The 27,784-nt window shown below is 51.2% G+C and overlaps 7 protein-coding genes across 7 annotated transcripts, besides 5 other annotated features; 5 read left to right on the plus strand and 2 right to left on the minus strand.

The window, feature by feature from the left end:
• Positions 1–27,784: part of a sequence feature (contig 1.84 954..621812(-1)) that runs on past both edges of the window.
• Positions 276–318: a sequence feature (Short protein (ANIA_11451, CBF76462.1) was converted to a misc_feature.).
• Positions 535–578: a sequence feature (Short protein (ANIA_11451, CBF76462.1) was converted to a misc_feature.).
• On the plus strand, positions 1,608–5,064 carry ANIA_04926 (uncharacterized protein; the record flags this gene model as incomplete). The annotated part of the gene is made up of 3 exons (XM_657438.1): positions 1,608–2,470; positions 2,519–4,090; positions 4,137–5,064. The coding sequence occupies 3 exons, from the start codon at positions 1,608–1,610 to the stop codon at positions 5,062–5,064; spliced, it is 3,363 nt and encodes a 1,120-aa protein (XP_662530.1).
• Positions 5,802–5,842: a sequence feature (Short protein (ANIA_11450, CBF76466.1) was converted to a misc_feature.).
• Positions 5,947–5,956: a sequence feature (Short protein (ANIA_11450, CBF76466.1) was converted to a misc_feature.).
• Positions 6,350–9,059, minus strand: ANIA_04925 (M28 family metallopeptidase; the record flags this gene model as incomplete). The annotated part of the gene is made up of 2 exons (XM_657437.1): positions 6,350–6,538; positions 6,594–9,059. The coding sequence occupies 2 exons, from the start codon at positions 9,057–9,059 to the stop codon at positions 6,350–6,352; spliced, it is 2,655 nt and encodes an 884-aa protein (XP_662529.1).
• On the plus strand, positions 10,774–11,273 carry ANIA_04924 (uncharacterized protein; the record flags this gene model as incomplete). The annotated part of the gene is made up of 2 exons (XM_657436.1): positions 10,774–10,777; positions 10,912–11,273. 2 exons carry the CDS (start codon positions 10,774–10,776, stop codon positions 11,271–11,273), a joined length of 366 nt encoding a protein of 121 aa, XP_662528.1.
• Positions 12,635–14,451, plus strand: erg13 (hydroxymethylglutaryl-CoA synthase). Its single transcript, XM_657435.2, has 2 exons — positions 12,635–12,965; positions 13,024–14,451. Exons 1-2 carry the CDS (start codon positions 12,806–12,808, stop codon positions 14,241–14,243), a joined length of 1,380 nt encoding a protein of 459 aa, XP_662527.1. The 5' UTR covers positions 12,635–12,805; the 3' UTR covers positions 14,244–14,451.
• ANIA_04922 (uncharacterized protein) lies at positions 15,749–17,710 on the plus strand (the record flags this gene model as incomplete). The annotated part of the gene is made up of 2 exons (XM_657434.1): positions 15,749–16,588; positions 16,694–17,710. The coding sequence occupies 2 exons, from the start codon at positions 15,749–15,751 to the stop codon at positions 17,708–17,710; spliced, it is 1,857 nt and encodes a 618-aa protein (XP_662526.1).
• Positions 17,983–19,813, minus strand: ANIA_04921 (FAD binding domain protein; the record flags this gene model as incomplete). The annotated part of the gene is made up of 2 exons (XM_657433.1): positions 17,983–18,635; positions 18,688–19,813. The coding sequence occupies 2 exons, from the start codon at positions 19,811–19,813 to the stop codon at positions 17,983–17,985; spliced, it is 1,779 nt and encodes a 592-aa protein (XP_662525.1).
• pmcB (calcium-transporting ATPase pmcB) lies at positions 23,617–27,382 on the plus strand (the record flags this gene model as incomplete). Its single annotated transcript, XM_657432.2, has 4 exons — positions 23,617–24,464; positions 24,575–25,005; positions 25,059–25,201; positions 25,251–27,382. Exons 1-4 carry the CDS (start codon positions 23,625–23,627, stop codon positions 27,380–27,382), a joined length of 3,546 nt encoding a protein of 1,181 aa, XP_662524.1. The 5' UTR covers positions 23,617–23,624.

Genomic DNA, 27,784 nt, shown 5'->3' on the forward strand with positions numbered 1-27,784 from the left:
GTCGTAATCATATTGTAGAGACTAGGGAGCCGAAATTTAGTAGTTTGGTGACAAGACGTGTGATCCGTCAGAAACGGCGCAAGCTGAGATGCTCATTAGGCTATACGAAGCGGCTGCATATCAAGGACAAGCGATGCGATTTTTCTGCGAATTGAGCGCCAATTCTAATATGTAATTTGAGAAAGGCAGGATGACAGATTGTACTGAAGCAGCCAAAGAGTGCCGTCCCCAAGTACCGCGAGAAGCATTAGGAGGTACTGCTGCGCAGGGTCAGCTCAAACGTCTGTAGGCTGATTTTTCGGGATCGTAAGTGGATATCTGCAGGTTAAGTAGTAGTTACACTCACCATGCAAGAAAGGCTGTACTCTTATTATGATCCTTGCAGCTAGCCATGTCTGAGTCTTCGAATCGAGATTTCGACTTCATTCTCGTCGAGTCAATTGTCAACGTACCGAAGTAATACAGCTGAGCTCCCTAGCTCCGGTACGCCATATTCCAAATACAGGAAATTACAAATACGTGCTACTAGCACACTCAAAGTTGTTAAGAGTAGCGCGATCGAATGCTGCGATGATCATAATGAACCTGAAGGGGATTCTCTGATCCTCAGAGATTTCATCTCTAAGACAAGGTGGGAGCCTCTCCACAGGGCCAGTTTGACATTAATAGCTTATGTTCGGCAAGCACTCAGCCCAGTGGCGGTGACCTCTAGAGTCTAGGATTTAGATCCTCTCCAGTCTGGAACAATAAATAACACGCCAGGCAAGTCGCTTAACTCGTGGCTTCCCAGCATCTATTTATACTAGGCAGACCTTGAAATGTTCCCTGCTCCCTAAATTTTCGTCACTCTTGTTTCTGGAAGCCCAGGTCAAGATTCAGCGGCTGAGACGGCAAAGCACCCTACAGGTATGTGGAGTATTGGTAATACCGCCCATCAATACCAAGCGCTCTAGCTTCTATGGAGTCCCCATCGTCCCTTTCCAGGTTCCCTTCTCCGGCGACTTCATTCCATTCGTTTAGCTCCTGGCCTTGAAGGGAAAAGGGGTTCATAGAGGAAGGAAGGGAAGAAATCCTTTCTTTAACCTCACCCCTGCTGTTAATCAATTCATCGTTCCTCCGCCGTCGATCAACCGCACGCCTCCTACACTACTACCTTCGCTCCAAGCCTCCAACATTAGCCTAGCTAACCCTCTCCGTCCCTAGCCTGCAAACAGCTTGCCATTTTCTGAAGCTCCGTGTCTCACTACCCCAGGAATCGGCTTCAGCCCCTCGTTATCGCCAAGTGCTTGCCCTCTTTATTCGTCGGTCGTACTAACTGGTTCTATCCGCGCCGCGCCTGTTCTGCACCGCCATCCCTCCAGCGACCACCCTTTCGAGCCCTTTTTTCGAGTTCCCGTTCTGCTGTCACCAAGTGTAGCGTTTCAATGGTTTCCGACGGTGCACGCCTGCATATGCCATAACTTGTCTGTCATCGAACACTTTACATGGAGGAGTTGGTTCTGTCGAAGTCAGCAACAGCTACTGTCCACCCCCGGCCGGGGGGGTGAGCTACACCTCTCCAGCACAGCTTGCCGCAAATCTGCAGACAGCATCCGCTGTTCCTGACCATGTCTCCTCCCGCTCTTGAGATCGCTACCACCCACCAGGATGACCAAAACAGCCAATTATCCCGTGCCGCGAGCTACAACAATCTCCCCGACCTGGCCGCGTCCGAACCAGGCTCCCCTGGTCTTCGAAGGACATTCTCCGATTTGACGTTTCAGAAACAGGCCGAGTCGCCTTCAAAGGAAGATGTTGCAGCCGGGAAAGACATCTTAAGGCGGACTTCCCTCCGTCGCTCCAAGGACAAATCGACCGTCGCAGTCTCCCGTTTCACCGTCTCGACCGAAGATCTGGCTGATGCGCCCCCCTCAGAGGCCCAAGAGCCCCCACCAAAGGTCCCCGAGACCAGAGCCCCGTCACCCGTTGCTCGCCCCTCCAAGGCTCGTTCAATGTCTGGAAGGCTGGTTAGTTTTGCGCGGAAGCCCTGGATGTCGAGCTCTCCAAACCGTTCTACCTCCCCTTCCTCGAAAACTGCGCGGCTACGGTCCCTCCAGGGCGAGGACTCTGCTCCACAGACCTCATCGCCTAGAAGCTCCGGTAGCTTAGATTTGGCGGCGGGTCCCGACTCCGCTATGCCGACTCGCAAGCGAACAATACTGAGCAAACGACCTCGACGCCCGATGGTCGCCGTTGTAACGCAGAGCCGGGCGGAGAGCCCGAGCACCCCGAGTAGTCCATCACCGGGGTCGCTATTGGCTAAGGGCTCTCTCGAAAGGCTCACCTCATCGTTCAACGTGTCAACCCCAGTACTTCCACCAGCGGCGAAGACAGCCGCCGTTTCTGGGGATGTCCCTGGAAATCTGGACCCTCCAAGAAAGAAGGACGAACTTTGGAATGCTTTCCGTGGTCTTGAAGCCGACTTCCAGAAGTATGTAGCTAGTATGCTTTTACTTTTTGCTTGCTAATGTCCCGCCAGATTTCAGTCCAAATCTACAGCATTGAAAGCGAATGTCATTCGCTCTTCGCTTCTACCCTTTCTGAATCGCGCTCATCCGCCACATTATATCAAAGCGCTGAGGCCCGAAGATCTGGATCGACGGGTCAACATTCTTAATAAATGGTGGACCGGGTTACTAGACATGCTAAACGGAAAGAATAATCAAGCCATCTCTGGTACAGACAGGCCGGTATATCTGGAAGCGGTAGTCGGCATAATGTCTCGACCCGAATGGAAAGTCCCGTTCCCGATGTCCTCCCCAGATGCACAGCTCCCTAAACCACTAAAGCCCTCAGGAGCGTCCATCTCAGAAACATCCGAAGCGTCTTCTGGTTCAGACTTCCTTGTAGAGTCTATTCATCACAACATCAGAAATATTTTCACGAATAATCTGTTGACCCAGATGGCGTTTGTGGTGGAGAGGATGTCAATGAGGCACGCCCCTGCTAGTTTGGTGGCTTTCTGCGGTAAAGCATGTGCTTATGCATTCTTCTTTTGCCCCGGCGTGGCGGAAATGCTTGTCAGACTCTGGAATATACCAGCAAATATCTGTCGGAGGGTATACGCTGAGACTCAGGTTGACAAGAGCTCCGGTCTCCGTGCGATGACCCAAGAACTTGCGCTGAACTTCCCTCCAGGTCTGCGGTCTTTGTCGTTTCACACGCACACGGCCTTGGTGCGGTATCTGCGTCAGAAGCCCGAGGTACCATTAAATATAACTCAGATTCAGTGGCAGAGTCCCTGGGTAACCCGGTGGTGTGGCAGAGACACGGATCTCTTTTACGTTTTCGTCAAATACATCCATCTGCTGTACGCCGATGCCATTCCGTCTTATTTCGAGAAGAGCGCCCGCATTCTGTCACCCGGCTTGCTTCCAATACACGCTCAAATTCTTATCGTACTGGAGGACACCCTCTACAAGCAATCACAGAATCAAGCGCCAGAAAATCCCCATACCACCGCGGCTATCACTTTTGACGATTTCATTGAGGGTGCAGAGGGGTCGGCATCAGCCCTTCCCTTGGGGACCGCTAACAGTCATCGGTCCATGGCCGAAAATCGTTTGATTATACTACTTCGAGATTATCTTTCCGAATCGTCGCTTGAGCCAAATCATGCACGTTTATTCTACGCAGAGTCATTCTGCATGATTATGAAGATAACGGCCCAGCGGACGTCTCTCTTCGATCACAATGCGTGCTTCCTACTGTGCGATTTCGTCGAGGAGGCCATTCCCATAATTGCACGGTATTCAAGATCAATAGAAATGGACCTGTTCGACTGGAAGTTCTGGCTCGAAGCATGTCGTCAGATGATGCAAAGCCATAACTCACTTACCGAAGTTCGAGTATTTTCATTTCTTTTCTGCATCTGGAATACCTGGATCGCCTCTGAGGAACGCAAAGCGGCCCTTTGTCTTGGATTTTTACTTGATGAAACACTGTTCTACCATTACTTCAGTCATTGGAGCCCCATGGTCCGAGCTTACTTCCACCGCTTGCTTTGCTGGCGGCTTGGTAGGTTCAACGGGGACCCATCACCACTTGACTCGTAAGTACACCCATGCCTCACAGCTTGCGAAGTACTAATGATTTAGGATAATATATGAGACTCTGTCAAATCGCCTGCAGCGTCTCTGGGATTTTTATCTCGCAGTACAAACAAAAGCGCAAAGCGGTCTCGCAGCACCATTATCTTCTGCACCTTGTACCCCCGCACCAGGGCGCCGGATAATCATTATTCGCTGCGACAATCCAATGTCGCCTTCGAATCTCTTCATGTCCTTCGATCGTGTTCTGCCCGCGTCGGCCCCTAATCAGGCCACGAGCAGCATCTCTATGAAGGCAGATGATGTTTCTGAGGCTCAGAATCCCCCGAAAAAGCGATGGAACATATTGAAAGCCGTCTTTGGCGCCTCGCGTTCCAATGAAGAGCTGTCTCCCATTACCAGCTCAGATGAATCGGATACAACAGTGTCTGACTCCTCTGCCACTGGGGAGAAAGGTGCAGATGTCAGCTGGCGAGGCGGTAATAACCCTAGTGAATCGCAAAGACCAAAAACTCCACATCAACCATATACATTCAGATTCTCCCTGGAATGGATGGATCGGCCACAATGGCCTAGCAAGAATAAACGATTATATACTCCCTCCCTCCCTGTCGCTTCACAGTTACATCTACAACTTCGAAGGTCAACGCTCAAATCAGAAGATAGCGATACAACTTCGGATGACACAACCGACTCTGAAGCCGAAAAGGATGCTGAGAAGGATCCGCTTGCCCCAGGCGTGAAACAGAACGTGACTGATGCTGATGCGAAGATTAAGAAAGCCCCGAAGAACGATTTGACAGCCGCGGCTGATGATAAAATTGCGTCCAGCAAGTACGCAGGACGTGCTCTTGCAGAGTGGGCCCAGATCGTGTCTGAGTGTGACAGTTTCTTCTCCCGGAGGCGCGATGAGGGCGTGCCGAATGACCGGATGGTCGAAACACCTACGCTGGGCGTCGAGGGCTTCCGGAAGTGACCCACCTGGAAAATGTCTCGGGACCTGCTGCCGTCGATCCGGCTTTTATGCAGTTGACTAGCTAAAGCAGGGCCCTTTATCAGAACACTGGCCAGCAAACACTGGCACATTCCCTATCGCCTTAACTAATCTTCTTGTTGCTCACTGGTCCCTACTCCCTTTGTGCTCGGTACCCCGAGATTAATCTGAAAGCATGGAGCCACTTCTCATTATGCATCCAGGCTGACGAAACAAAGCATCACATGGATCCGCTATTAATAAATCCACAAAACCAATCTCCTTATATCTCACTCTTGCACCTTCCCATTGTTGGCCTTCGTTTCTTCCCTTGAAGAGCCCGTCTGTCCCTCTTCTTTTCAGTCCTGTATATACATCTCCAATACGGAGTACATACCATATCATACTACTGGCGTACCGCGAATAAAGGCTTGTCTATCTCCTTCTATCCGTTCCCTCTTATCTTCATCCTGTTCTCCGTCCGCCCATACACGAGCCTATGGGGAGGTCAGCTTACGCCTTCAGGAGTCCTTTCAAGTTCATATTCATGTTTTTAGGGAAGTTCGACTTGCTTCAGTTATTTTACTTATTAATCACTTCCATCACCGCTTGCATGTGGAGCGCAGGATAGTGAGCATACCTATTAACGTAGGATATCAATCGAAATGGATTTGGTCCGTTTCCTCTTTATCGGAACAGTTTTTTACTTGATACACGGGCGAATGCATCAGGCGATGAATTTACTGACTTTTAATGTAGATGCAGAAAGAGAGCTCAATAGCTAGGTATGCATAAGTGATCAGTAGTAGATGTAGATGATTGGTAGGAAGGTTCGGATCCACGAAGTATAATGGCGACACGATATATTTACGAATGCAAAAATACCTTTGGACATGTCTGGTCGTTGAGGAGTTGTGAGGGTACTATAGGCTGTTCATGTAAGAGGAACTTGAGGCAGAAAGATATATCCTGAATCGTTCTTTTGATGCTTTCGAGGCTGGTTGAAATCAAGGCAGATACATGATATTTAGTAGTTTGATTATGGAGAAAGATGGTTGATGGCAATAGAATGGTATATATAGTATAGGAGGGAGATGGCAGATGTGACAGATGTGATATACATATATATATGTACCGCGGAGAAGAGGTAGGATGTGGTAAGCGTAGTCTAATATGAAGATAGGATAGAACCCTGAAGAGAATAGATATGTAGGGTGACAGTCGCTGGCTGGGGAAAAAGTAGAGTAGATATGTACGAGAAGATAACAGGATGAAGAAGTAATTGAAATCAATCGTCATGCAATAGCTTGTCGCCCGCGTTCTGGATGATACCAGCGATACGGTCGACCCATTCCTGCGCCAGTGTCCAGTTCCTCGTTTCGAGGCTGTCCTGGATAGCAGGGAAAATAGCTGCGTCGTAGCCGGACCAAAGCTGGGGGCCGAAGACGACATGTTTGAATTGCGTACGGTTGGGTATCTGTGACACGGTCAGTTGTCAACTCTAGTGTCGGTGAATTAGGAATTGGACTAACCCCGCCGCCATATCGGTTGTCAAGCAGGTGGACATCCAGCTTGGCCATTCGGAAATTATGCGACATGCGCTGCAATGCTATGATGTTATTCTCGAATCCCCCAGCTCCCCACACAGCATCGTGCCATAATTTCGGCCACTGCTGGAATTGCTCTGCGTCCGCGCGAAGTTTCGAGGTGGCATTGTACAGAGGGGTTAGGTTGACGGAGGAGTCTCCTGAAGCGTTATTGTCGATGGGCACATTCTTGGATCGTGCATAGTTTTCCAGATCAATGACATAACCGGCCAGGTGTTCTGCGTATACCTCCACATCGTATGGTAAGATCGGGTTGTCCGCGAACTGCAGAAGCAGCAAGCCCCAGAACTGACCTAAGATCTTGTGATACTGGAAGCCAGGGTCTCCAAACTTGGCCATCCAGTCAAAGTTCTCGTGGCAACTGTGATAGGGATATGGTTCCCCGGTGAACCCAAAGTCTATACTGGAAATACCTGCAAGGTCTTGAAAAGCCACATAGTCACTTCCGGCTCCTAGAGGTGCAAACCTCTTGTTCTTTTGCTCCCAAATGTCTTTTAGGGTCTCGTTCGTAACGGGATCTGAAATTCGGCCTAGGACTTGCATGACAACGCGCTCGTAGAGAGGACAGCCGGAAGCTTCAAAGTCCGTGCCGCTGACACCGACGTCCACGTTGATATACGCGTACGCATTCCCGTGCAAATTGTCCATGCTGTCCTCGACATGCTCCGTAGAACCGATCAGGTTATACTCTTCTGCATCCCAGCTAGCAAACTCAATTGTCCGCAGTGGCCGCCAGCCGAACGTCAGGAGTTCACCGAAGACGCGCACAAGTTCCAGGAAAACAGCAGTTCCACTGCCCGGGTCTGCACTCCCTAAGCACCACGAGTCACGATGATTGCCCACAATGATCTTTTTTTCCGGTTCTTCCATTCCGTGAATCCTTCCAATAACGTTGTAAATAGGCTGTCGATCCACTTCATCCTGAAGGTTCATGAGATTCACAGTAGGCGACTTCTCGTCGCCTGTCCACCATTGCTTGACCTTGGGAACACCGCCAACCCATTTCTTCGGCACCTTTGACCCGTGCCCTTCAAGCACCTGCAGAAGCCTCTGCGCGTCACGCCATGCCAGAGGAAGACTCGGAATGCCTGGCATGCCTGTTGTTTGCTCCAGACTCAACCTCGTTTTCATTTGTGGCGTCGACGCAAACCCTGGAGACAGTACGTCCCCAACCACATACGACATCTGACTCACGGCGCCCCTTTGAACGCCATCCGCGGGCATGAAGCGGCCCTTTGGGTAGGCCGCACCTCTAACAAACCCATCATCAGACGGGTCGGAATAGATAATACACCCGGCCGCACCAGCGAGTTCGGCGGCTTTGACCTTCAGAGCACGATCTGATTCGGTCCCATAATACCGGACGAGAGCGATGGAGCCATTCAAATTGATCCCTTTGTCCGCCAAATACTGGAAATCTTCCCGGGATCCATAGTTTGCGTAGACGAGATGACCGGTGACATTCCCTGATTTTGAATGTCCATGAAAGACCGGTGTCTCGCTGTCATTCTCCTCAAGAATAGCCTCCCACCTGAGATCGGGTGGGTCAATAATAGCTATCCGCCGCCCGTCTTCCTTGGGGTAATTTAGATACACCTCATACTTCTCCATTTCGATCGTCTCCAAGCCTGCTTCCTCGAATTCCCGCTGTATCCATTCTGCAAGCACGTAGCTTCCTTCGGTACCGGCCATGTGCGGAAACTCAGTCACCCTCCTCAAGTATTCAGCGATATTCGTCTCGTTGATATGGCCCTGGACGAAATTCTCCACTGACGCCGCGCTATATGACTGGCCCATCATAAATCGTGAACTAAAATTAAACACATCCGAGACAACGAACACATAGATGACAGCGATGACGAGTAATAAACCGAACAGGCGAAGCAGGATAATGCATCCGTTAGAGTTGAAACTCGTCCGAGCTGAATTCAGGTTGATTGTGAATTTGAAATTAGGTAGGAACCGGCGAAGCGGGAGATGTATCGACGATAACGTCCTGCCGAGATTACTGAACGGCTTGGAAAGTCGAGACCGTAATCGCGAACGTTGAGAGCTCTGCTGACTGCCATCCTCAACATCCATCTGATTAAGCTCCCCGCGCAATTCCTCCAGCGAGCCCCTTTCCGAAGCGGCAGGCGAAGAGCCTAGGTCATCGACGCTATTTCGAGCGGACTCAACGGTAGGAGGGTGATAGCCATGAGGCCGCGACTGAGGCCCGTCGCGGGCAGCGGACTCACGGGTCTCGTGAAGCAGGGCCTGGCCTTCGGCGGCCGGGTCGTCGGTCACATCGGCGGCGAGATGCGTTCGGGACGAGCTCGGTCGGTCGGCGATGGCCTCTTCGTAAGACGGGATTGGGAGAGAATCATATTCGTATTTCTGATCTTTAGTCATGACGGATAATTTGAGGCTCTAGGGAGCCGTGCAAGCTGGATAGGGAGGCAGATAGTCGGAATCGGCGCAACGGGATCATGATCTGGGGAAAGGAACGACTAGCATAGACATGCTCCCTGACACGAAACGATCGAGAAAAGAACCACCAAAGATATTAGAAAGAATGAGTTATGAGGATAAAGAGAAATAAAACGGCAGAGTGTTCTCGCCGTGGAGTGGATGAGAAAGGTCGATTACGGGGTAGGATGAAGTGAGGGAGAGCAAAGCCACTTGGGATTGATTGGCGTAGGCACTGGACTGGTGTTGGCATTATTGGCATTATTGGCATTTCACATCCCCAAACATTCGTCGGCGAGTCTCAGAACTCACCCGTGGCGCAGTCTCAGTCAGACCCACTGACACTATCAGGCAGAAGTTTGAGGACATTCAGGGTTTGGAGATTATTGGGATCGAAAAGGAGTAACTGAAGCTTTTACATGGCGGGCTACCTACGGTTCTGAGGCACCTCTACGGGGACACAGACATGCTAGGCTATGGACATTCTAAACGAGACTTTTACAGGTATTTGAAGGAGTTCAAGAACAGTTCGGTGGCTCAGCAGGCACAGTCCGAGTCCAGTCAGCGCTCGCCAGGCATGGATGGCTGCGTTTTTGCATAAAGCACACAAGTTTACTCATACAATGCATACTAAGCATAAAGTAGTATGCACACGCTTGAGTACATAGCTCATCCGAGCTCCGCCAGAGCTCATATGAGCGTCACCTCCGATGCACGTGACGCCAAGGCCATCAGTAAGCAGAACGTCTCGAGCGAGCTATAAAAATAATTACGGAAATACTTTGAAATTCAGTAAGCTCGAGGCGCCAACAGCCACCTCACGGCGGTACCACTGGTACCACTTCTAAATCGGCATATTAGTAATTGGGCTGTAAAAAAGCGAGTCTAAATGAAGAAGCCGCTGTGCAAACGATTAAGTACTTTCTGAATAATTAACTTACGTTGTTAGAGAGAGAGGCCATCACGCAAGCTTGTTTTGGTCGTTGGTAATCGGAGGCGAAGACCTGGCTCGAGACGAAATTTTCCACAAGCTCGCTCGCTCGAGCGTCACATAACCAAAAAGGCCATTACATAAGCCATTTCGTCTCGAGCGAGCCAAACCTGAACCTGCAGTAAAGCGGAACTAACTTATGTAGCTGCCTGACTAAGCATTCACTGTCCCTTTTGGCAGGAATGCACGTCTCAAGATGTCTACTATAGATGATCAGCTCGGCCTCTAACATGACTGAATAGCAACACACAATACACAGGGCTGAACAATCTCTACGACAGGAAGTAACTTCTCTTTGCACTCTGATGGTGCGACCTTGCATTTCTCGCTGTCCTTGAGGGCACTGGACTGCTTCGTACTGCAAAATACCTCTCGGCTGTCCGAGATCATAATTGAAGAAAGACCAAGAGCTAGTATCGAGCCTTTGCCTTAGTGAAATGTAGGTCGGCGACTGTATTGCTGGTTTTCTGAAGGTGCGCCGTGATCGGTCCGACAGAAGTGGTGAGGCTTGCATTGATCACAAATATATATCTCTGCGCCAAGGACCGTAGCGTCATGTCGGAATATACTACACACCTACGAATCTGCACGAGCTTGGATTAAATCATGCTAAATCCATTCCAGCTCACAAATCTAGGGACTAGTTGGACATTATACCGATTCACCATGGGTGTGTCGATCTAATCCCGCTGCGTAGCCCACTCAGCCTTGACGATAGCGAGGTTGGTTGATCTTAAGACCACAGCGCGTGAGGTAACTCGTAATATAACAGAGAAAATAAGATGGCTGTGAGCCATTTTCAAGAGACAATGAGTCAAGTTGGCGCAGGCTTTTCGTCGGAAACCGCCAATTTTGGGGTGTACGAGATCAAGGTTGAAAGCGACCCACAAGATAAGATTGATAAAGTCTCAGCATTGAGACTGGGGGACTACTGGGACCAGGGCGATCCAACAGCAAAGGCTTCTAGAATCGAGATCCTGCACCGGCAGCCAGCTGTCTCCCGCCGTCCCGGAAACGGGAGGGAACAGCCGATGTCGCAGCTTATCCTTGTCAGGCTGCCACTACCGACCTCATCCTCAATAAGAACACAGTGGGCACCCTCGATCCCGTGTCTCCAAAGCGAGACTACGCGAAGCCGTACAAGATATGGCTCAATGGGGCAGTGAGAGCTTCTCGGCATTGACCACTGTCACGGTCGGCGTCGGGCGTCTACCTGACGCTACCTGACATTACTGACTCTACTGGCTCTACCTGATTTAATCGAGTTTCTACTCGCCGGACGGACATGCACGCATCATTATAGAGCGGAGAGCCGATGCGTCTAACTACGTATTGCAGCGCGCGACGGCTCAGTCCAATTGGCTTAGCGTGCTCTTGTCCAGGAAATGCCTTGCGAAATGCTTCGACCATGTCTGCCGAGTAAATTCCGATTGCTCAGTGTATTCGCAAGCCGTGCCGTGCGTTGGACATATGCTGACATGACGGTTCGGTCAGAGAAGACAACTACACAGTATTCACAATCACAGCTGCAGTCAACCAGTGGATTTGACCCGTTTCCGTCGGAGTGGCGTCATGCGTTGTGACTGGATATCCTGAGAAGCCGATATTCGAGACGTACCCGCGGCTTTTAGTATGCACCGGACGATGCCATCATAACCGCCGATATACGGATAGCTAGGATCCGGAATGTAGTCACGGAGTATCTTTCATCGAATGACTGCAGGAAGGCGTTCGACCAGCCGAGTTTCAATCTTGTGCGATCACGAAAACTACACTGCAGATGCTGGTATGGCTGATTTATATAGCATCGACAATCAAAGCAGTAAGTAGCTGTGGCTAGTGCACTAGCCCTTATTAAACATAGTGATTGCAAGCACTGAGCTAATGAAGAGTCGGTGAAGACGGACAGAAGGAGAAATGAAGCTCTGATCGGGAAGGTTGTTGTTTGTAGCGAGGCCGGAACAGGATGAAGATTACGGCGTATACGAGATCCTGCGTGCTCGAGTTTTTCAGTATGGCCGCGACCAGTGTGGAAATCAGTGGGATGATCATCAGTGACCTTCAGGAGAAGGCACCTAGGTGGTATTCAACTCGACGAGGAGATCGAGCAGAATCCAAACTCGCAGATATTCATCTTCACTCGTAGAGAGATGGCGATGAGCAGAGTGTAGAATGGTGTACGGATGCTCCGTAGGAGAGAAGCATCAGCCACGCACTAGCCTCAGGCACGGGCTCGCCGCTCGCCGCTCGGAAGCGAAAAAAGTTGTATCAGCCCCACCGGCGGAGCTCTACAATGCTCTCGAGTGGCACAACCGCTGCACTACTAGCCGCTCTTTTCCCGTTGACATTCTTGCGCGTATCGGCTGTCTGAGGTCCTCGAGCTGTGCCACTTAGTAGTGCTGCTCCCCACGTTTGTCCAGGTCCAGCTGCCTGAGGAGGAGGGGTCGACGGGGACCACTCTTTCTCAGGGACAGGACCTGGACTACGCTGCATTTTCTGGCCTGGCCCATCCTCGACTACTTATACAGCCCACGTTTAACCCCTGGGGCCTTTCCTTAGAATCAATTAATACTCTTCCCATTCTTTCTCAACCTTGCCTCCCTCCTTCTTATCCTCATCTTTTTTACTCCATTGTGGTAGCTCTTTGCCATCTTCCCACGCGACTAGATTCCCAACTTCCCCTCCCGACACCGCCAATATGTCTCGCCCGCAGAACATCGGTATCAAGGCCATCGAGGTCTACTTCCCCAGCCAGTGTCTCGACCAGACGGAGCTCGAGAAGCACGATGGCGTTAGTGAGGGAAAGTACACAATCGGTCTTGGACAGTCCAAGATGAGCTTCTGTGATGACCGTGAGGGTACGTTTGGATTCTGCCAATAAAAAAATTTGGCTGAGCCTAACTTGCTGCTGTGTAGATATTTACTCTATTGCTCTCACCACCCTTTCCTCCCTCATGAAGAAATACAACATTGACCCCAACTCCGTCGGTCGATTGGAAGTCGGTACTGAGACTCTGCTGGACAAGTCCAAGTCCGTCAAGTCCGTCCTCATGCAGCTTTTTGCCCCCCACGGAAACACCAACATCGAGGGTGTCGACACCGTCAATGCTTGCTACGGAGGAACCAACGCTCTGTTCAACAGCATCAACTGGGTGGAGTCGTCTGCCTGGGACGGCAGAGACGCCGTCGTCGTTTGTGGTGACATTGCTCTTTATGCCAAGGGCGCCGCTCGGCCCACTGGTGGTGCCGGCTGTGTGGCCATGCTGATCGGTCCCGACGCTCCTATCATCTTTGAGCCCGGTCTCCGTGCTTCTTACCTTACCCACGCATACGACTTTTACAAGCCCGATCTCACTAGCGAGTACCCCGTTGTTGACGGCCACTTCTCCCTTCGTTGCTACACCGAGGCCGTTGATGCCTGCTACAAGGCCTACGGTGCCCGTGAGAAGACACTGAAGGAGAAGACCCAAAATGGCACCAACGGTGTCACTCACGACGAGTCTAAGACCGCTCTCGACCGTTTCGACTATGTCCTCTTCCACGCCCCTACTTGCAAGCTCGTGCAGAAGTCCTACGCTCGCATGCTCTACAACGACTACCTCGCCAACCCCACTCACCCCTCATTCGCTGAAGTTGCCCCTGAGCTGCGTGACCTCGACTACGAAACCTCTCTGACTGACAAGAATGTCGAGAAGACTTTCATGGGTCTGACCAAGAAGCGTTTCGCCGAGCGCGTGCGCCCTGGTCTTGACGTTGCCACCCTGTGCGGTAACATGTACACCGCTACCGTCTACGCTGGTCTCTGCTCTCTGCTCAGCAATGTCACCTTCGACCCCAGCCAGCCCAAGCGCCTCGGCTTCTTCTCCTACGGCAGTGGTCTTGCCAGCTCTCTGTTCAGCGCCAAGATTGTTGGCGACGTTTCCTACATTGTTGAGAAGCTGAACCTGCACAAGCGTCTTGAGTCCCGCACAGTCTTGTCTCCCACGGACTATGAAGCCATGTGCGAGCTCCGCGAGCACGCCCACTTGGCCAAGGACTTCAAGCCCTCTGGCAACCCCGACACACTCTTCCCCGGCACATACTACCTCACCGAGATTGATGGTATGTTCCGTCGCAAGTACGAAACAAAGGCATGAATGACGACCAGCATATAATCACCATTGCTTCTAATCATCCTCCTACGATGAGGATTCTGTCTATATGACTTCTAGATTCCCTCTTGCATGATGTTGTTATACTCGGTACGATAGAATCGTTCTGTTTCTTTTTTTCTGGGCAAGGCGGCGCTGGAAAGCTTCCGGTTCATGAATACGAAAAACTTGTTTTTGAAATATCATAATACTGCTAATCAATTATTTATTATCATGATATTTTCGTCGTAAGTGTCCAGTATGCTAGATAAATCAGGGTTCAAAAAGTCATTCTACTACAGTGCAAAAGACGCACCTGCTTAGCACTGCCTAGCTACTCGCGGGTCCTCGTATGAGCTTTGACTCTGCGTTCCTGCGGCTCCTGTTAGCTTGCTGCGATCTCCCTCAGAAACAAGCTCATTGGCTGAATTTTTCAGGCGGAAGGAAGGAATCCATGATGGATCCCGTGCACATTGCCTGCATTATCCTACAGCTAACCTCAACTTCTCTCATCATCTTCACTTCGATACCCATCCAGTACCAGTCCGTACTGGGCAGAATTTTCTTCATTTTCTTGCCATATTGTGTTCAGATAAGCCAAGCCACTACCGATCGATGACGAGAAGATTCGATACACCCCGGCGCCTAGCTGGATCAGGTCGTCGGCGCGTACTGAGACCACCTTAGTCGCTGGGCAGGTATTCTTAGAACATCAAGGACCCTGGAGCTCTCGCAGGCGTCATGCTAGTTCCGGAATTCTCTGCCGTGGCAATTGGGATGCCCCATGTCGGAATCTGCTGCTCCATATCACACTCGGCGCTTATACAACCCCCCTCACCAAAGACGAACGCACCAGAGGCGCGTCTGGCATTTCCGGTGTAGCAGATGCCCACCGACAGCTCTCTTGCCGCCGACCTGTTGAAGCCTGAGGCTTTAGTGATATTCTGGGTAAATTTAGTTCCTTTACTACCCAGAATAGACGAAACATGTCTGTGCCGATTATAGATCCTCCCTGGCGCTTGCGCGAACCATTCCTCAACGATATACGCCTGAAGACAACGGCAACATGCAAAATATAGTAACATTTTGACGCGCAGGTGCCACCTGAAACAGCCGTGCTTGCTGAAGATATCCTGGACATCGGATCATGCCAGCAGGAACTGGCACGTTAGACCGGATTCTTGCTGAAAACACCTATCCCAGCCGCGGATCTGGCGTTTTAATGGGGCTCTCTCCATGTTTCAGGTTATTTGGTCCCTGGAAGATCTGTTGATGGGTTGCTTCTAATTTAGCTGTGGTGTCTCTGATGCTCAAAGCATTTAACGGCCAACCATTCCCACCTCTACCCAGACCGAGTCTTGTCTTTCCATTCGCAAGTGTCATGGTTGGGATCTGATATCTCTCTGTTTAGAAGAATTTGGCCAATTCTATTCTCTACCCATCGTCCGGGAAGCTGGTCCTCCCGACTACACCTACCTAATTGGCCTATATACTCTGACTACCACAAGACGATGTCCCTGGGCTTTCCTTACTACCGGCCCACCACCCCTCCTGTCCAGTACCAGGAGTTGGCTGGGCAGACACATAATCACACCGCGTCAGATTCGTCTATATACTCCAATGATTCGTCTCCATGGTCTGCTGTCACTTCGACTACGAGCCCAACAATCGATTCTCCTCCCCGGTACCAACATGGCCCTGCTCTTCTACCTAGGATCAGATCACAAGACGTCGTTATTGAGCCTCCACCAACCGCAGGACCGCAGCGTCACCGGCGATTCCTTTCCAACACTCGAAACCCACCAGGCTTCATTCCTTACCCAACTCGGCGTCCGTCAGTCCAGCGCAATGTGGTTGAGGTATCAGATAGACTTGCAGCTGTCTCATCCGCTCATACCTCGCCTGTCTACGCTTCTTACAATGAATCAGCACTTTCATCCCCCGTGAGCATTACGGCCTCTCACAGACGCGAGGATTCTGGCAAGCACTCTCGCTCGAGCTCTGCGTCGAGTATGGAAGAAGCCAAATATGCCTACCTGAATTATCGGCAGTGTCCGAAATATACAGCTCAACCCCAGGCTTCCCCTACTGCACTCATCACACCGGCCACACCAAGTATCATGGTGTATCCCCCGTTCTCACGGGACTCGCCAGCCGAACCCGCAACGAAGAGCCAAGGAACGCCAGCACAGCTTGCGCTCCCTGCTTCCCCGTACCACTACGCTCAAGCTCCCAGTGCCCAATGCTCACCCGTTGGCGTCGCGCATCCGGTCCCCACCGTTTGTGCGCAGTCAACCACTCTTCTTTCGTATTTAACAAGCCCAACGCAAGCGATCAACCTAGTCCGCAATGTAAGTGTAATTCCCACCAGAGGCTTGCACGACTATTTTTGGTGGGATATTCGAAACCTACGCAGCTGGACTTCTTTCTCATTGGAAACCTTCAACTCAATCAAGGGACTCACCAAACTCTTGAAAACGGCGATTCCTACGAGTCTGGCTCCTCCAGCTGTAGTCCAGAGCAGTCGCCTATCCCCAGACTCCGAGATTGCGCTTGTTAATCTCGTTCAAGATATCTATGCCCCGCGAGTCAATGCTGCCCTCGCGGTGTCACAAGGACCGGACCATTTATCTTTATACCCAGCCCCCACCCCTCGAATTCCGGCCAACAAGAACTACGGTGGCCCGCACTTTCTGGCTAACTATGCCTCCGACACCGAACAAACTACCTCGGGCCTCCCTCGCGGCCGCCTCGTCGGGATAGCGAAGAGCTTCGACCGGTGGAACACAGGTATGCGCAATGAGGCACCCCACCGGCGCGTTGAGTACCTTAACGGCCTCGCCCACCTCCAGCGTTGCATGCGCGAGCACTCCTGCCGCTATGGCTTCATCATCACCGAGATTGAGCTCGTCTGCGTCCGTGCCGGCTGCGACCCCGGCGACGACGTCCCATACTTTGGATTTCTGGAAGTCTCCGCGCCCATCCCCACGAATGTCGCCGCTCGTCCGGCCAATGCCAATGACGACGCCGTCGAGCACAATTCAACGGCATATGCCTCACCTAACTCGCCCACTCCCTCCGTCGACAGCTCTCTGGCCAGTCAATCACCGCCTTACAACCACAACCCCCATGAGGGATACTCCGTTGAAGCGACAGAAGCCCTCAATGGCCCCATGACCGCGAGCTTAGCGCTCTACTTCCTCCTTATGCTCTCGAAATCCGTCCCGCTTCCCTCTCAGCCCTCCTCCCATCTTAATGTTGGCGGTCCCGGGGCGCTGACCCGTCAGAGAACCCTACCTGAGGGGAAGGATAAGTGGATTCCGGAGCCGCAGATTGGTGAAAAACGTGATGCAAAGCGCGTACGGGGCTGGATCTGGCCCCATGATGCATGGCATCGGAGGGAGGGGGGTGGCGTGCCAAGGTCTAAGGCAGCAGCGGCGGCACCAGCGAAGGCGAAGAAGTGGCATAAATAGGGCTGGCTAATACTGTTGCGTCTTACTGGGTTTTGAAAGGAGTATAGGCGTAACCTACGGGTCTGGGAGGGGTTTTGTTATATCATGATAGCATTAATCTAATTTTCTCCCTTTGAGTATCGCCTGTACTGTCGTGGCCGTAAAGACTCTGAGCCTTCATACACTCTGAGGATCAAGGACCGGCTCGTACCTCAGGGCAATCAAGCGTTAGAGCTCCCAGCTAGAAGACTAAACCTTTCATATTGCACAATGCTTCCTCAAAGAATGCCCTTTCAAGCTTCAGGAAGTTCAGCGAATCGATTCCCCAACCCGCAAAAGCACTCCATCGACCGCTCAACATCCAATGCCTCGCGCTTCTCATCCTTGCCAAACGTTCGTTTCCCAAGCACCTCCTCCAGACTCCACGCAATCCTCTCCGCGCCCAACCTCGCCCCCTCCAGATTGGGCGCCCCAGGACCAAGTCTCAAGGCCGCAAGCCTTCCCGTCATATACAGCGGCACCTCCGCCTGCCACATCAGGTCATCCGTGAGACAGGGTAAACCTCCAATTGATCGAATAGGGTAGTCTGCATGCATTTTCTGCATGAATGGCAACTCGTTGACATCCATGTGCATACCCGTCGCAAAGCAGACGTAGTCGATTTGGTCGGGAAGGTTTGGAATCGGTGGGCTGGTGGCTAAGCGCCAGGTTCTTGTGGCGGGATTATACGCTTTCTCTGTGATGACTGTGTGGGTGTGGATAGAGAGCCTTTTGGCAGCAGCATGTTTGAGCAGGATCCTCTGGTAACGGGGGGTGATGCTGCCGCCTCCGCGGGCTGTTTTAATCATTTCAAGGCGTTCTTCGTCTGTGTCCGCAGACCAGAAGACGGCTTTGGAATAGTTCTTGAATTTACCCATCCATGTTAGGGTGATGTCGAAGTGTTTGACTACCACTTGGGTATTAGCATGTACTTTACAGAAGTAGATGAAGAAGCGAACCTTTAAAGTCAGACCTCATCAGAAACCACACCTTGCTTACTCCCTTCCTGATGGCCATATCGACAATCTGCGCAGAAGATAGTCCGCCTCCCACGATGACGAGATTCGTTTCCTTCCGTGCTTGGATCATCCTCTTAACATGCGGGCACGGAAACAGACCCGGTCTGAGGTCGGAACTGTGGCACGCGCCCTCTTTCTCCTGCTCGCTCAGTTCAAAGGGCATGATCTTCTTCCCACCAGGTCCAACGGCCAGTACCACAGTCCGGGCATAGAAGACCCTCTCATCCTTTGTGGTAACGGTAAAGACCTTCTTCACGGAGTCAAGATCATCCACATACCCATACGTGATATCAGAAACCTCTGCCTCCTCAATAAACCCCTTTCTATCCAACCGATACCTAGACACGACGCTCTCACAGAAATCTCTGAACAGCCCTGTGCCAGGCGAAAAGTAATCCTTGCGATCACGTTCGTCGATTTCAGTGTCCCCCAGCACTCCCAGATTACCTTTTTTCTGCTTCAACCTCTGCCGTTGTTGCTTCTTTTTCTTGTGTTTGGAAAGCTCTTTCCCTACGCAGCCCGGTATCTCCCACAGATCGTCTTCGCGGCCTTGCTCGGTCGTATACGCGAGCATGCCGTCGCGATCACTGGGGTCGACATGGAAGAACATAGGACTGCGGAGCTGAGCGATCTCGAGGGTGTTGAAGGCCCGATGCCATTTTGTGAGCCAGTTTGGGGATGTCGAGTCTAGGACTTTGATCGAGGGAGAATCTTTGCTTTCTTCTTCGGGCTCAGAGTCCCAGTCGTGAGAGGATACAGACGTTGCTGAGTCTCTGCCCTGGGTGAATGTCGTGGAGTTCGTAGAGGTGGAATCCTCGCTCGATACAGACGAGGCCCTCTCCTTCCCTTGTGCAGCAGGTTGGTGCTTGGGAACCCCCAGGCTCCCCATCTTTCCCGGTCTCCTTCGGACTAGGTTCATCCTGCCCTTGTGTTTATTGATCCAGTGGTACCGCTGATGCTCGGCATCCGTGAAGATTGCCGAGGGGGTGTGTTCTCTCAGTCTGGCGGCGACGGCGAGACCGCAGGGACCCGCGCCAATGATGAGGACGTCGTGAAGTTGAGCCATCTCTGTCGTATGCTAAGCTTTGAAGTGCTGCGAAGGGTTGATTATTATCAAGGTCGCGGCAAAGAGGTGAATGATGATAGGTCTGTGGTGTGTAGTTGATCAATTGCTTGATTGTTGTATCTCACTTCTAAGATGGAATGATATATAGGGGATTCAAGACTGATAGGCACTGGTCTCGTGCACCCTGTGGATGTTCCTCAGGGTACTTGAGTCCCCAAGGTACTCGATCATTACTCCCTTTAGAGAATGTTGAGATGATGCGCACTTCGTTGACTGTATGGGGTAGGGCTGAGGACCTTGGGGCTGCTGCTTTAGATCAGACTTTCCTTTACGAATTCCTTTTCGTTGACAGTACCTCAAGACTCTTTGAGTACTGGTTTTCACAATACAAAGAAAGACTGTTTCTTGTCGAGCCCTCTACCCTCTTCATGGGCGAAAAAAGTGAAGACTGATCTCTAGAGTCGCAACTTCTGCCTCAGCCTCTGACCGCAGTATCATTGTATCCCCACCTGTGATCGAATACGAAGTTAACCTGGATACCCCGTGTATCTCTCAAAAAAAAACCAAATGACAATGGCTGCGGTACAATTCCGGATTCGTCATTGTGACCCCAGCCCGTGGCCGAGCAGTCTTGCCAGCACCGCGGGATCAGCGCCAGGAAGTATGAGTGAGCGAGAATTCTTCAGCAACCCTCACATATCTACCGTCCGGCCCCTTCAGCCTCTGCTGACTGATTATGCAAACCATCCGTTGTCTGCATGACGATATACATGTCTTCGTTTCTTGTTGCTAATGCTTGGTGCTAGTGGCCATGTTGTGGAACAATTCGCAGCCTCGCCAAAAGCACAATTTGTCGAACTGCTGCCGTACTTAACGTTCATGACCGTTTTCACATCAGTTCTGGTGGAGGAAAGACCAAGATTAGGCAATGGCAGTGGCAGGAATAGCGCATCTCCGGTCTCTCTGTATCGCAGTTAGACAATGTCAGTTTGCCAATTTCCAATTAAAGAATATTCCAGCCTGGCATGACAGTGTGGAAGTACGCCCTAAGCCATAGTTACACTCACTAAACCCATAACAGAGACTGGATCTTCGTACTGGGCATCATGATACCTCTACTTGTGTTCGGGGATGCCTGAATGCCTGACAAACGTAGGAGAATTGCTCTCCCAGTTCGACGAGGAGGTCGTGGCGCCAGCTGGTGTGATATCGGCTTTCTGCCATACGTTGCGTCTTTCTCTGAATGCGTTTGGTGTGATTGAGCCCGCTGGGACAGGGAAGAGGGAGGAGAGGTTGGAGATAGAGAGTCCGGATTGGGTCAAACGACTGCAGAAAGTCCCTTGTCAACCACGTTTCGCCCCTTCTCAACCACAGCTCGCTCAGTAAATGACCTTTGCAGCCTATTACCAAGATCTATAAGGTACAAACAAGATGCGGAACAAAATGTGGAACTAGATGCGCTACCCCGTACTGGCCCAGAAGAAGAGAAACCCAACCAAGCCATGAACCCACAGCTTCAGTCCAGGACCTACCCAGCATATTCCTTTAGGCGAGAAGTGGCAGAGCTTTAGGCAAGCATACACCTACGTCGTCACAGTTGGTGCCTACTCCCCCTTGCTGCCTCGCAAAAGTTTATTCCAACTGCAGTAGTCACCTATAGGAGGCTGACGCACCTGGCAAAGGCAACCCTCGAATCCAACGAGGTCACCTAGCCCACTAGAGTAGTAGCCAGAGCCTGCCGTTCGGGTAGAACAGAAGGCTGTGTAGATGACGTTTCAAGGTTGCGATACCGACCCTTGCTTGCTCTCTCGCGTCCCCACTGAAGGCGAGCTGTGCCGACATGGCCACCAGCCGGCAGCAATGCGTTTCAGGAGCCGCCGATGGCCGCTCGTGGCGGGATCAGAAGATCTCTTGCGGTGGATATTCCGTCGAATCATCATCAGCTTGGCCCCTTGTATCGTGGCTTAGACAATTTCTCAAGCTGGACGCGTCCAACAACTGGGACTGTCATGCGAACTGAACCGTATAATTGAGAAGACCGCGACGCAGCACAGCTTTTACCTGGACGTCTGCTCCAGAAGTTCCACAGAGGCGGAAATGCCCATTGAGCGATGTACCGGATAAGCGTTGGAAGTCAGACCGGGTCACACTGACCGACAGTTCACCCATAGCGTCGACGAATACACCGGAGAGACAGGCGCAGACGCAGGCGCGGCCCCGCTCCGCGATGGGATAGGTTATACAGAGTAATCTGAATCCTGCTTCCTGGTCCTGCTTCCTGGTCCTGCTTCCTGGTCCTGCTTCTTGATTCCTGATGCCTGCGGCTCCTGCTTAGGCTATCCCGCAGGCGAGCAGGAGAACATCGCTGGAAACAACAGCTTGAAACTGCACCTAACGGGGATGACCCGCATTGGCCGATGCGGCCAGAAGCCAAGAATAAGCCTGCCGTACCGTTGGATTGTCAGCTCCCCCCGTCCCTTGTAACCCTCGTAGATTCTGCCCGGAAGGCTTAGAGGAAGCTCTGCTCGCGGAGGAAAAGTGCCTGGTTTCAGCAACACAAGCTTACTTTGTCGTATGGCGGTTCGCAGCGCCCGATACGAGGCTCCTGGATGCTGCCTTCCTAGTCAGTAGAACGGGTCTATCTGACGGTTTCCCACCATAAACCCCGTTGAATCGCCGTCTCTTCGAGGCCTGGCCCTGTCATCTTTCTGCTCAGCCTCGTCGGATCTTACTGTTGATTCATCAGTTTAAACCGCGCGCAAGGCAGCCGGCTGCTCGCGGATGAACCACGTGCGAGGCATATTTGCCTGTATTGCCACCCGAGCCTCAAAAAGTAAGTGTGTTTGCATAATTCAAATGAAGGCAAAACAAGGTCCGCACGCTTTCAGGTGGTAGATCGACTAAAGCATCAGCCACATGTACATGTGGCGGTGCGCACATTTTGCCCCTGAGGGTGAAGCATTATGCGCCACATTCGTACGTGGCCACGTGCACGGTTTGACCAAAGTATCCCGTCGAAAGAATCTCCAAGTAACGTCATGAGATGCGGAAACACTACCCGTGGCTCGTGGGGACCTATGGTAAACCTAATGTAAGAGGAAAATGCTCAAGCTGTCAATCGGAGTACCTCATTGAATGCCCACTGACATACCACGTAACTCTGGGCATCGGGGCGCAGCAGTGGCCAATCAGCCAACCAGCCCGGTAACGAGATCTGAGCTTTTTGCCTGTCTGAAGAACATCATGAATCGGCCGCATCGGTACTATTGGCCAGCCAATGTCAGCATCATTAGGCCTTGGACCCAACCCCCTGCCTGTGTCTCCCCAGTCACCAGTGCAGACGACTCAGACTGGATCCTTTGTCGCAACCTCGTATCGCTTGACTAAAAAGGAATCTATCTAGTCAGCGCTTAGAACAAGACCAGCAGAAGCGCTTTCATCTAGCCCCGTGTTTCACAAAAGCAGCTTTTGCCGCCGTGCTCTGTTAGTTGAGACGGCCGAGACGAGAACAGCGGCAACTTTATACGGTCTCTAGCAGCAACACACTATCGACATTTGGAAGACCCTGCCAAGGAGACCTAGAAACGAGAATTGATTGCGTTTAATTCTCGGCAGGCCAATCAGAAAATTCAAAAATTGATAATTTGTCGCTCTGCCTCGTCATATTACTTACTGTCTTTGCACTGCCCCAAGGCCAAGAACATACCCTTTATAACTCGAACGAGTTTGCAAACTCTTGGATGGCTCTCTCGATGGAAGATAATTTACCATAATATACACCATTTCTACTTTACTACGCGGCAGTTCGTCTATGCTTATGGCGAACCCTAACTATTTTGGATCCTATGAGGGCTCGTCGCGACTGCCAACTCCCCAGATTGAGATCCATGAAGACGACCAAAGCTCTTCATTATCGCCCGGGCAAACAGGCTCAAGAACGCTTATGCCAACTGCAGATCGATTAACGGTGAACCATGACCCCCCGCGCTCATCACATTCTCTCGACGGGGACACGCTCCGCGCTCGCGCCAATTCTACGGTGTCGAGTGCAGAGACCATTGTCCACGCGGAGGCGCCATCGAAGTTAGAGCCTACAAAAGGTGCTCTCAAGACTGACTTTTCACATCTTGACGACGTACCGCTTTCCGAAGCTCTTAACCCAGATCCTCAATATGTCCAGGATTTCGAAGTACAAGATAACAAATTCTCTTTCTCGCCTGGCCAGCTGAACAAGATGTTGAATCCCAAGTCTCTGGCTGCATACCAGGCATTGGGGGGATTGTCAGGCTTAGCCCAGGCTTTAAGAACAGATCTCAAATCGGGTTTATCTACAGACGAGACAACGTTGCAGGGAAAAGTTGTGTACAATCTTGAAACAACATCGTTTGATTACGTTGAAGATGCTGGCAGCTCAGAAGGCGCAGATACGCAGTTCTCTGATCGGATACGGGTTTTCAGTCAAAATAGACTGCCGGCGAGAAAGACAACCGGGTTTTTCATGCTGCTGTGGATGGCTTACAATGATAAAATCATCATTTTGCTGACTATCGCCGCGGTTGTCTCTCTTTCTTTGGGTATATATCAGACAATCGATGAAGGGCATGGGGTAGACTGGATTGAGGGTGTTGCTATCGTCGTCGCAATCGCTATCGTTACTCTTGTGACGGCGTTGAATGACTGGCAGAAGGAGGGCAATTTGCAAAACTGAACAAGAGAGTAAGGCTCCTTCCCTTGCGTCTGTTACGGATCTAACGAGTATAGAATGATGACCGTGAGGTGAAAGCCGTACGTTCCGGGAAGGTGGTTATGATCTCGGTCTTCGATATCACCGTCGGTGACGTCCTTCATGTTGAGCCTGGTGACTCTGTCCCCGCCGACGGTGTCCTCATTTCTGGCCATGGAATCAAGTGCGACGAATCATCTGCTACTGGCGAGTCTGATCAGATGAAGAAAACAGACGGATTTGAAGTATCGCGACAGATTGCCGATGGCACAGCCACCAAGAAGCTTGACCCCTTTATGATCTCCGGCAGCAATGTCCTTGAGGGAGTCGGGTCTTATCTCGTGACAAGTGTCGGAAAGTACTCTAGCTATGGCAGAATCCTCATGTCTTTGCAAGAATCCAACGACCCTACGCCTCTCCAGGTCAAGCTTGGACGACTTGCAAACTGGATCGGATGGTTAGGATCGAGGTAAGATCGAGATGCCCCGCCCCCTGCATGTGGTCATGCACTGATTGTGGCAGTGCTGCCATTGTTCTCTTCTTCGCTTTACTCTTTCGCTTTCTTGCAAACCTTGGGAGCAACCCTGGCAGCTCGGCTGCCAAAGGTCAAGAATTCGTAGACATCCTTATTGTGGCAGTGACGGTTATTGTCGTGGCTATTCCTGGTGAGTATTCCTCGTCCAGGTATTTTCCGTTCTATCTAACTCCGACTAGAGGGCCTTCCGCTGGCCGTGACTTTAGCCCTTGCCTTCGCCACGACAAGAATGGTCAAAGAGAACAACCTCGTTCGTGTTCTAAGGGCTTGCGAAACCATGGGCAATGCAACAGTCATCTGTTCGGACAAGACAGGCACGTTGACTCAGAACAAGATGACCGTCGTTGCCGGGACGTTGGGCACGAAAGGTTTCAGTCAGGATGAATCTACCTCCATGTCTGCTGCGGAGCTCTTCAAGATATGTCCAAGGGAAGCTCAAGACCTCCTTGTCAAGAGCATTGCGCTTAACTCGACAGCATTCGAAGAAGTCAAAGAGGGCACGAAAGAATTTATCGGCAGCAAAACTGAAGTAGCACTGCTGCAGCTTGCTAGAGACTATCTTGGGATGGATGTGGCCACTGAGCGAGCCTCCGCGACGATTATTCAGCTGATCCCGTTCGACTCCGCTCGAAAATGCATGGGCGTAGTCTACCAGGTCGCTGATGGGCATTATCGCCTCCTCATCAAGGGAGCAGCCGAGATGATGGTCGACAAATGCTCGAACAGAATTAATTACGACTCGGACAAGCTGTGCATTGAACCCGCAGCTGCAAAGGACAAGCAAGAAATCCTTGAGATCATAGAGTCATATGCAAAGAAATCCTTGCGTACGATTGGATTGGTCTACAAAGACTTTTCTGCACCTACCTGGCCTCCACCCGAAGCTGTCCGCGTTCAGGATGACCCAGACTCTGCCGAATTCGACACCATTTTTCATGACATGACGTGGCTTGGAGTGATGGGCATCCAGGACCCCCTTCGCCCTGAGGTCCCTGCTGCTATCGAGCGCTGCCATGTTGCCGGTGTCCAGGTGAAAATGGTTACGGGTGACAATATCAACACCGCGACTGCCATTGCTGAGTCGTGTGGCATCAAGACCGAGGATGGCATAGCCATGGAGGGTCCCACATTCCGCCGGCTTTCCGAAGAAGAAATGGATAAGGTTATCCCTCGACTTCAGGTTCTGGCACGCTCTTCTCCTGAAGACAAGCGTATCCTGGTAGCTCGCCTGAAGAAGCTGGGTGAAACCGTGGCAGTGACAGGTGATGGCACTAATGACGGACCAGCCCTGAAAACCGCAGACGTAGGATTCTCCATGGGTATTGCAGGCACTGAAGTCGCCAAAGAGGCCAGCTCCATTATTCTCCTTGACGACAACTTTAAGTCAATCGTGACTGCAATCGCTTGGGGCCGTGCAGTCAACGACGCTGTCGCAAAATTCCTCCAGTTTCAAATTACAGTCAATATTACCGCCGTCGTTCTCACTTTCGTCTCCTCTCTTTACAACTCCGACAACGAGAGTGTGCTCAGCGCCGTTCAGCTCCTTTGGGTGAATCTGATCATGGACACCTTTGCTGCGCTGGCACTCGCAACTGACGCGCCAACAGACAAGATCCTCAACCGCAAGCCCGTGCCCAAGAGCGCCTCGCTCTTCACGGTGACCATGTGGAAGATGATCCTCGGTCAGGCCATTTATCAGCTTGGCATCACATTCATGCTCTATTTCGCCGGTGACAGTATCCTGTCAGACTACCTCTCTTCCAACCCAGACATCCGCCACCGCCAGCTCGATACTATCGTCTTCAACACCTTTGTCTGGATGCAGATATTCAATGAATTCAACAACCGCCGCCTTGATAATAAACTCAACATTTTCGAAGGCATGCATCGCAACTATTGGTTCATTGGCATCAACTGCATAATGGTCGCCGGCCAAGTCATGATTATCTACGTTGGCGGCGAGGCCTTCAACGTCCGCGAGATAACCAGCGTGCAGTGGGGCGTTTGTATCGCTTGCGCATTTGGTTGCATCCCCTGGGCTGTTGTACTCCGCTGCATCCCCGACAAACCTGTTGGTATTGTCCTCGACACTGTGACTGCCGGTATCGGCTTCGTTTTAAAACCTCTCGGCCGCGCTTTTGCTGCAATTGGACGACCAATCAAACGAATTATTCGCAGACGCCAGAACAAGAACAAGTCAGACGATGCGAACGCTTTGACATATCTAAAGGAACAGCGTGTTCCCGACGAGGAACAGCGCTCCGTGCCCCAACTTACATTTACGACCCTTGACGATGTTTCCAGCAGATAATACGCTCAATATTTTTTTTGTTATATGTACCATAGTCTATACGTACTTGACTTTGGCGTTCTCATGGGCGGCTTGGTGTTTCGAGATACCACGATACATCCGGTTCATTTTTGGGCATTTTGCATAGCGAAGGTTTTCTTTTCTGTTTCATCTTCTGGGCCAATAACGAAACATATACACTAATCTGAATAGCTGAACAATGTTCTAGACTTGTTATCTGTTTACCCGTAGGGATGTGAAGTCCGTAGTTGTAGGGTTAAGAGAGAGTGCCTTAGGCAAGAAGGCAATTACTCCTCCCAAGCACAAACACCAGAAGGTGACCATTGATTATTGTAGCTTGCAATAGCGAACACCCTGGAACTTATCAAATAATCGCATTTTTTTCTAATCAGAAGAGATATT

Source organism: Aspergillus nidulans, chromosome III (assembly GCF_000011425.1).
Source record: "Aspergillus nidulans FGSC A4 chromosome III".
Classification (NCBI taxonomy): Eukaryota; Fungi; Ascomycota; class Eurotiomycetes; order Eurotiales; family Aspergillaceae; genus Aspergillus; species Aspergillus nidulans.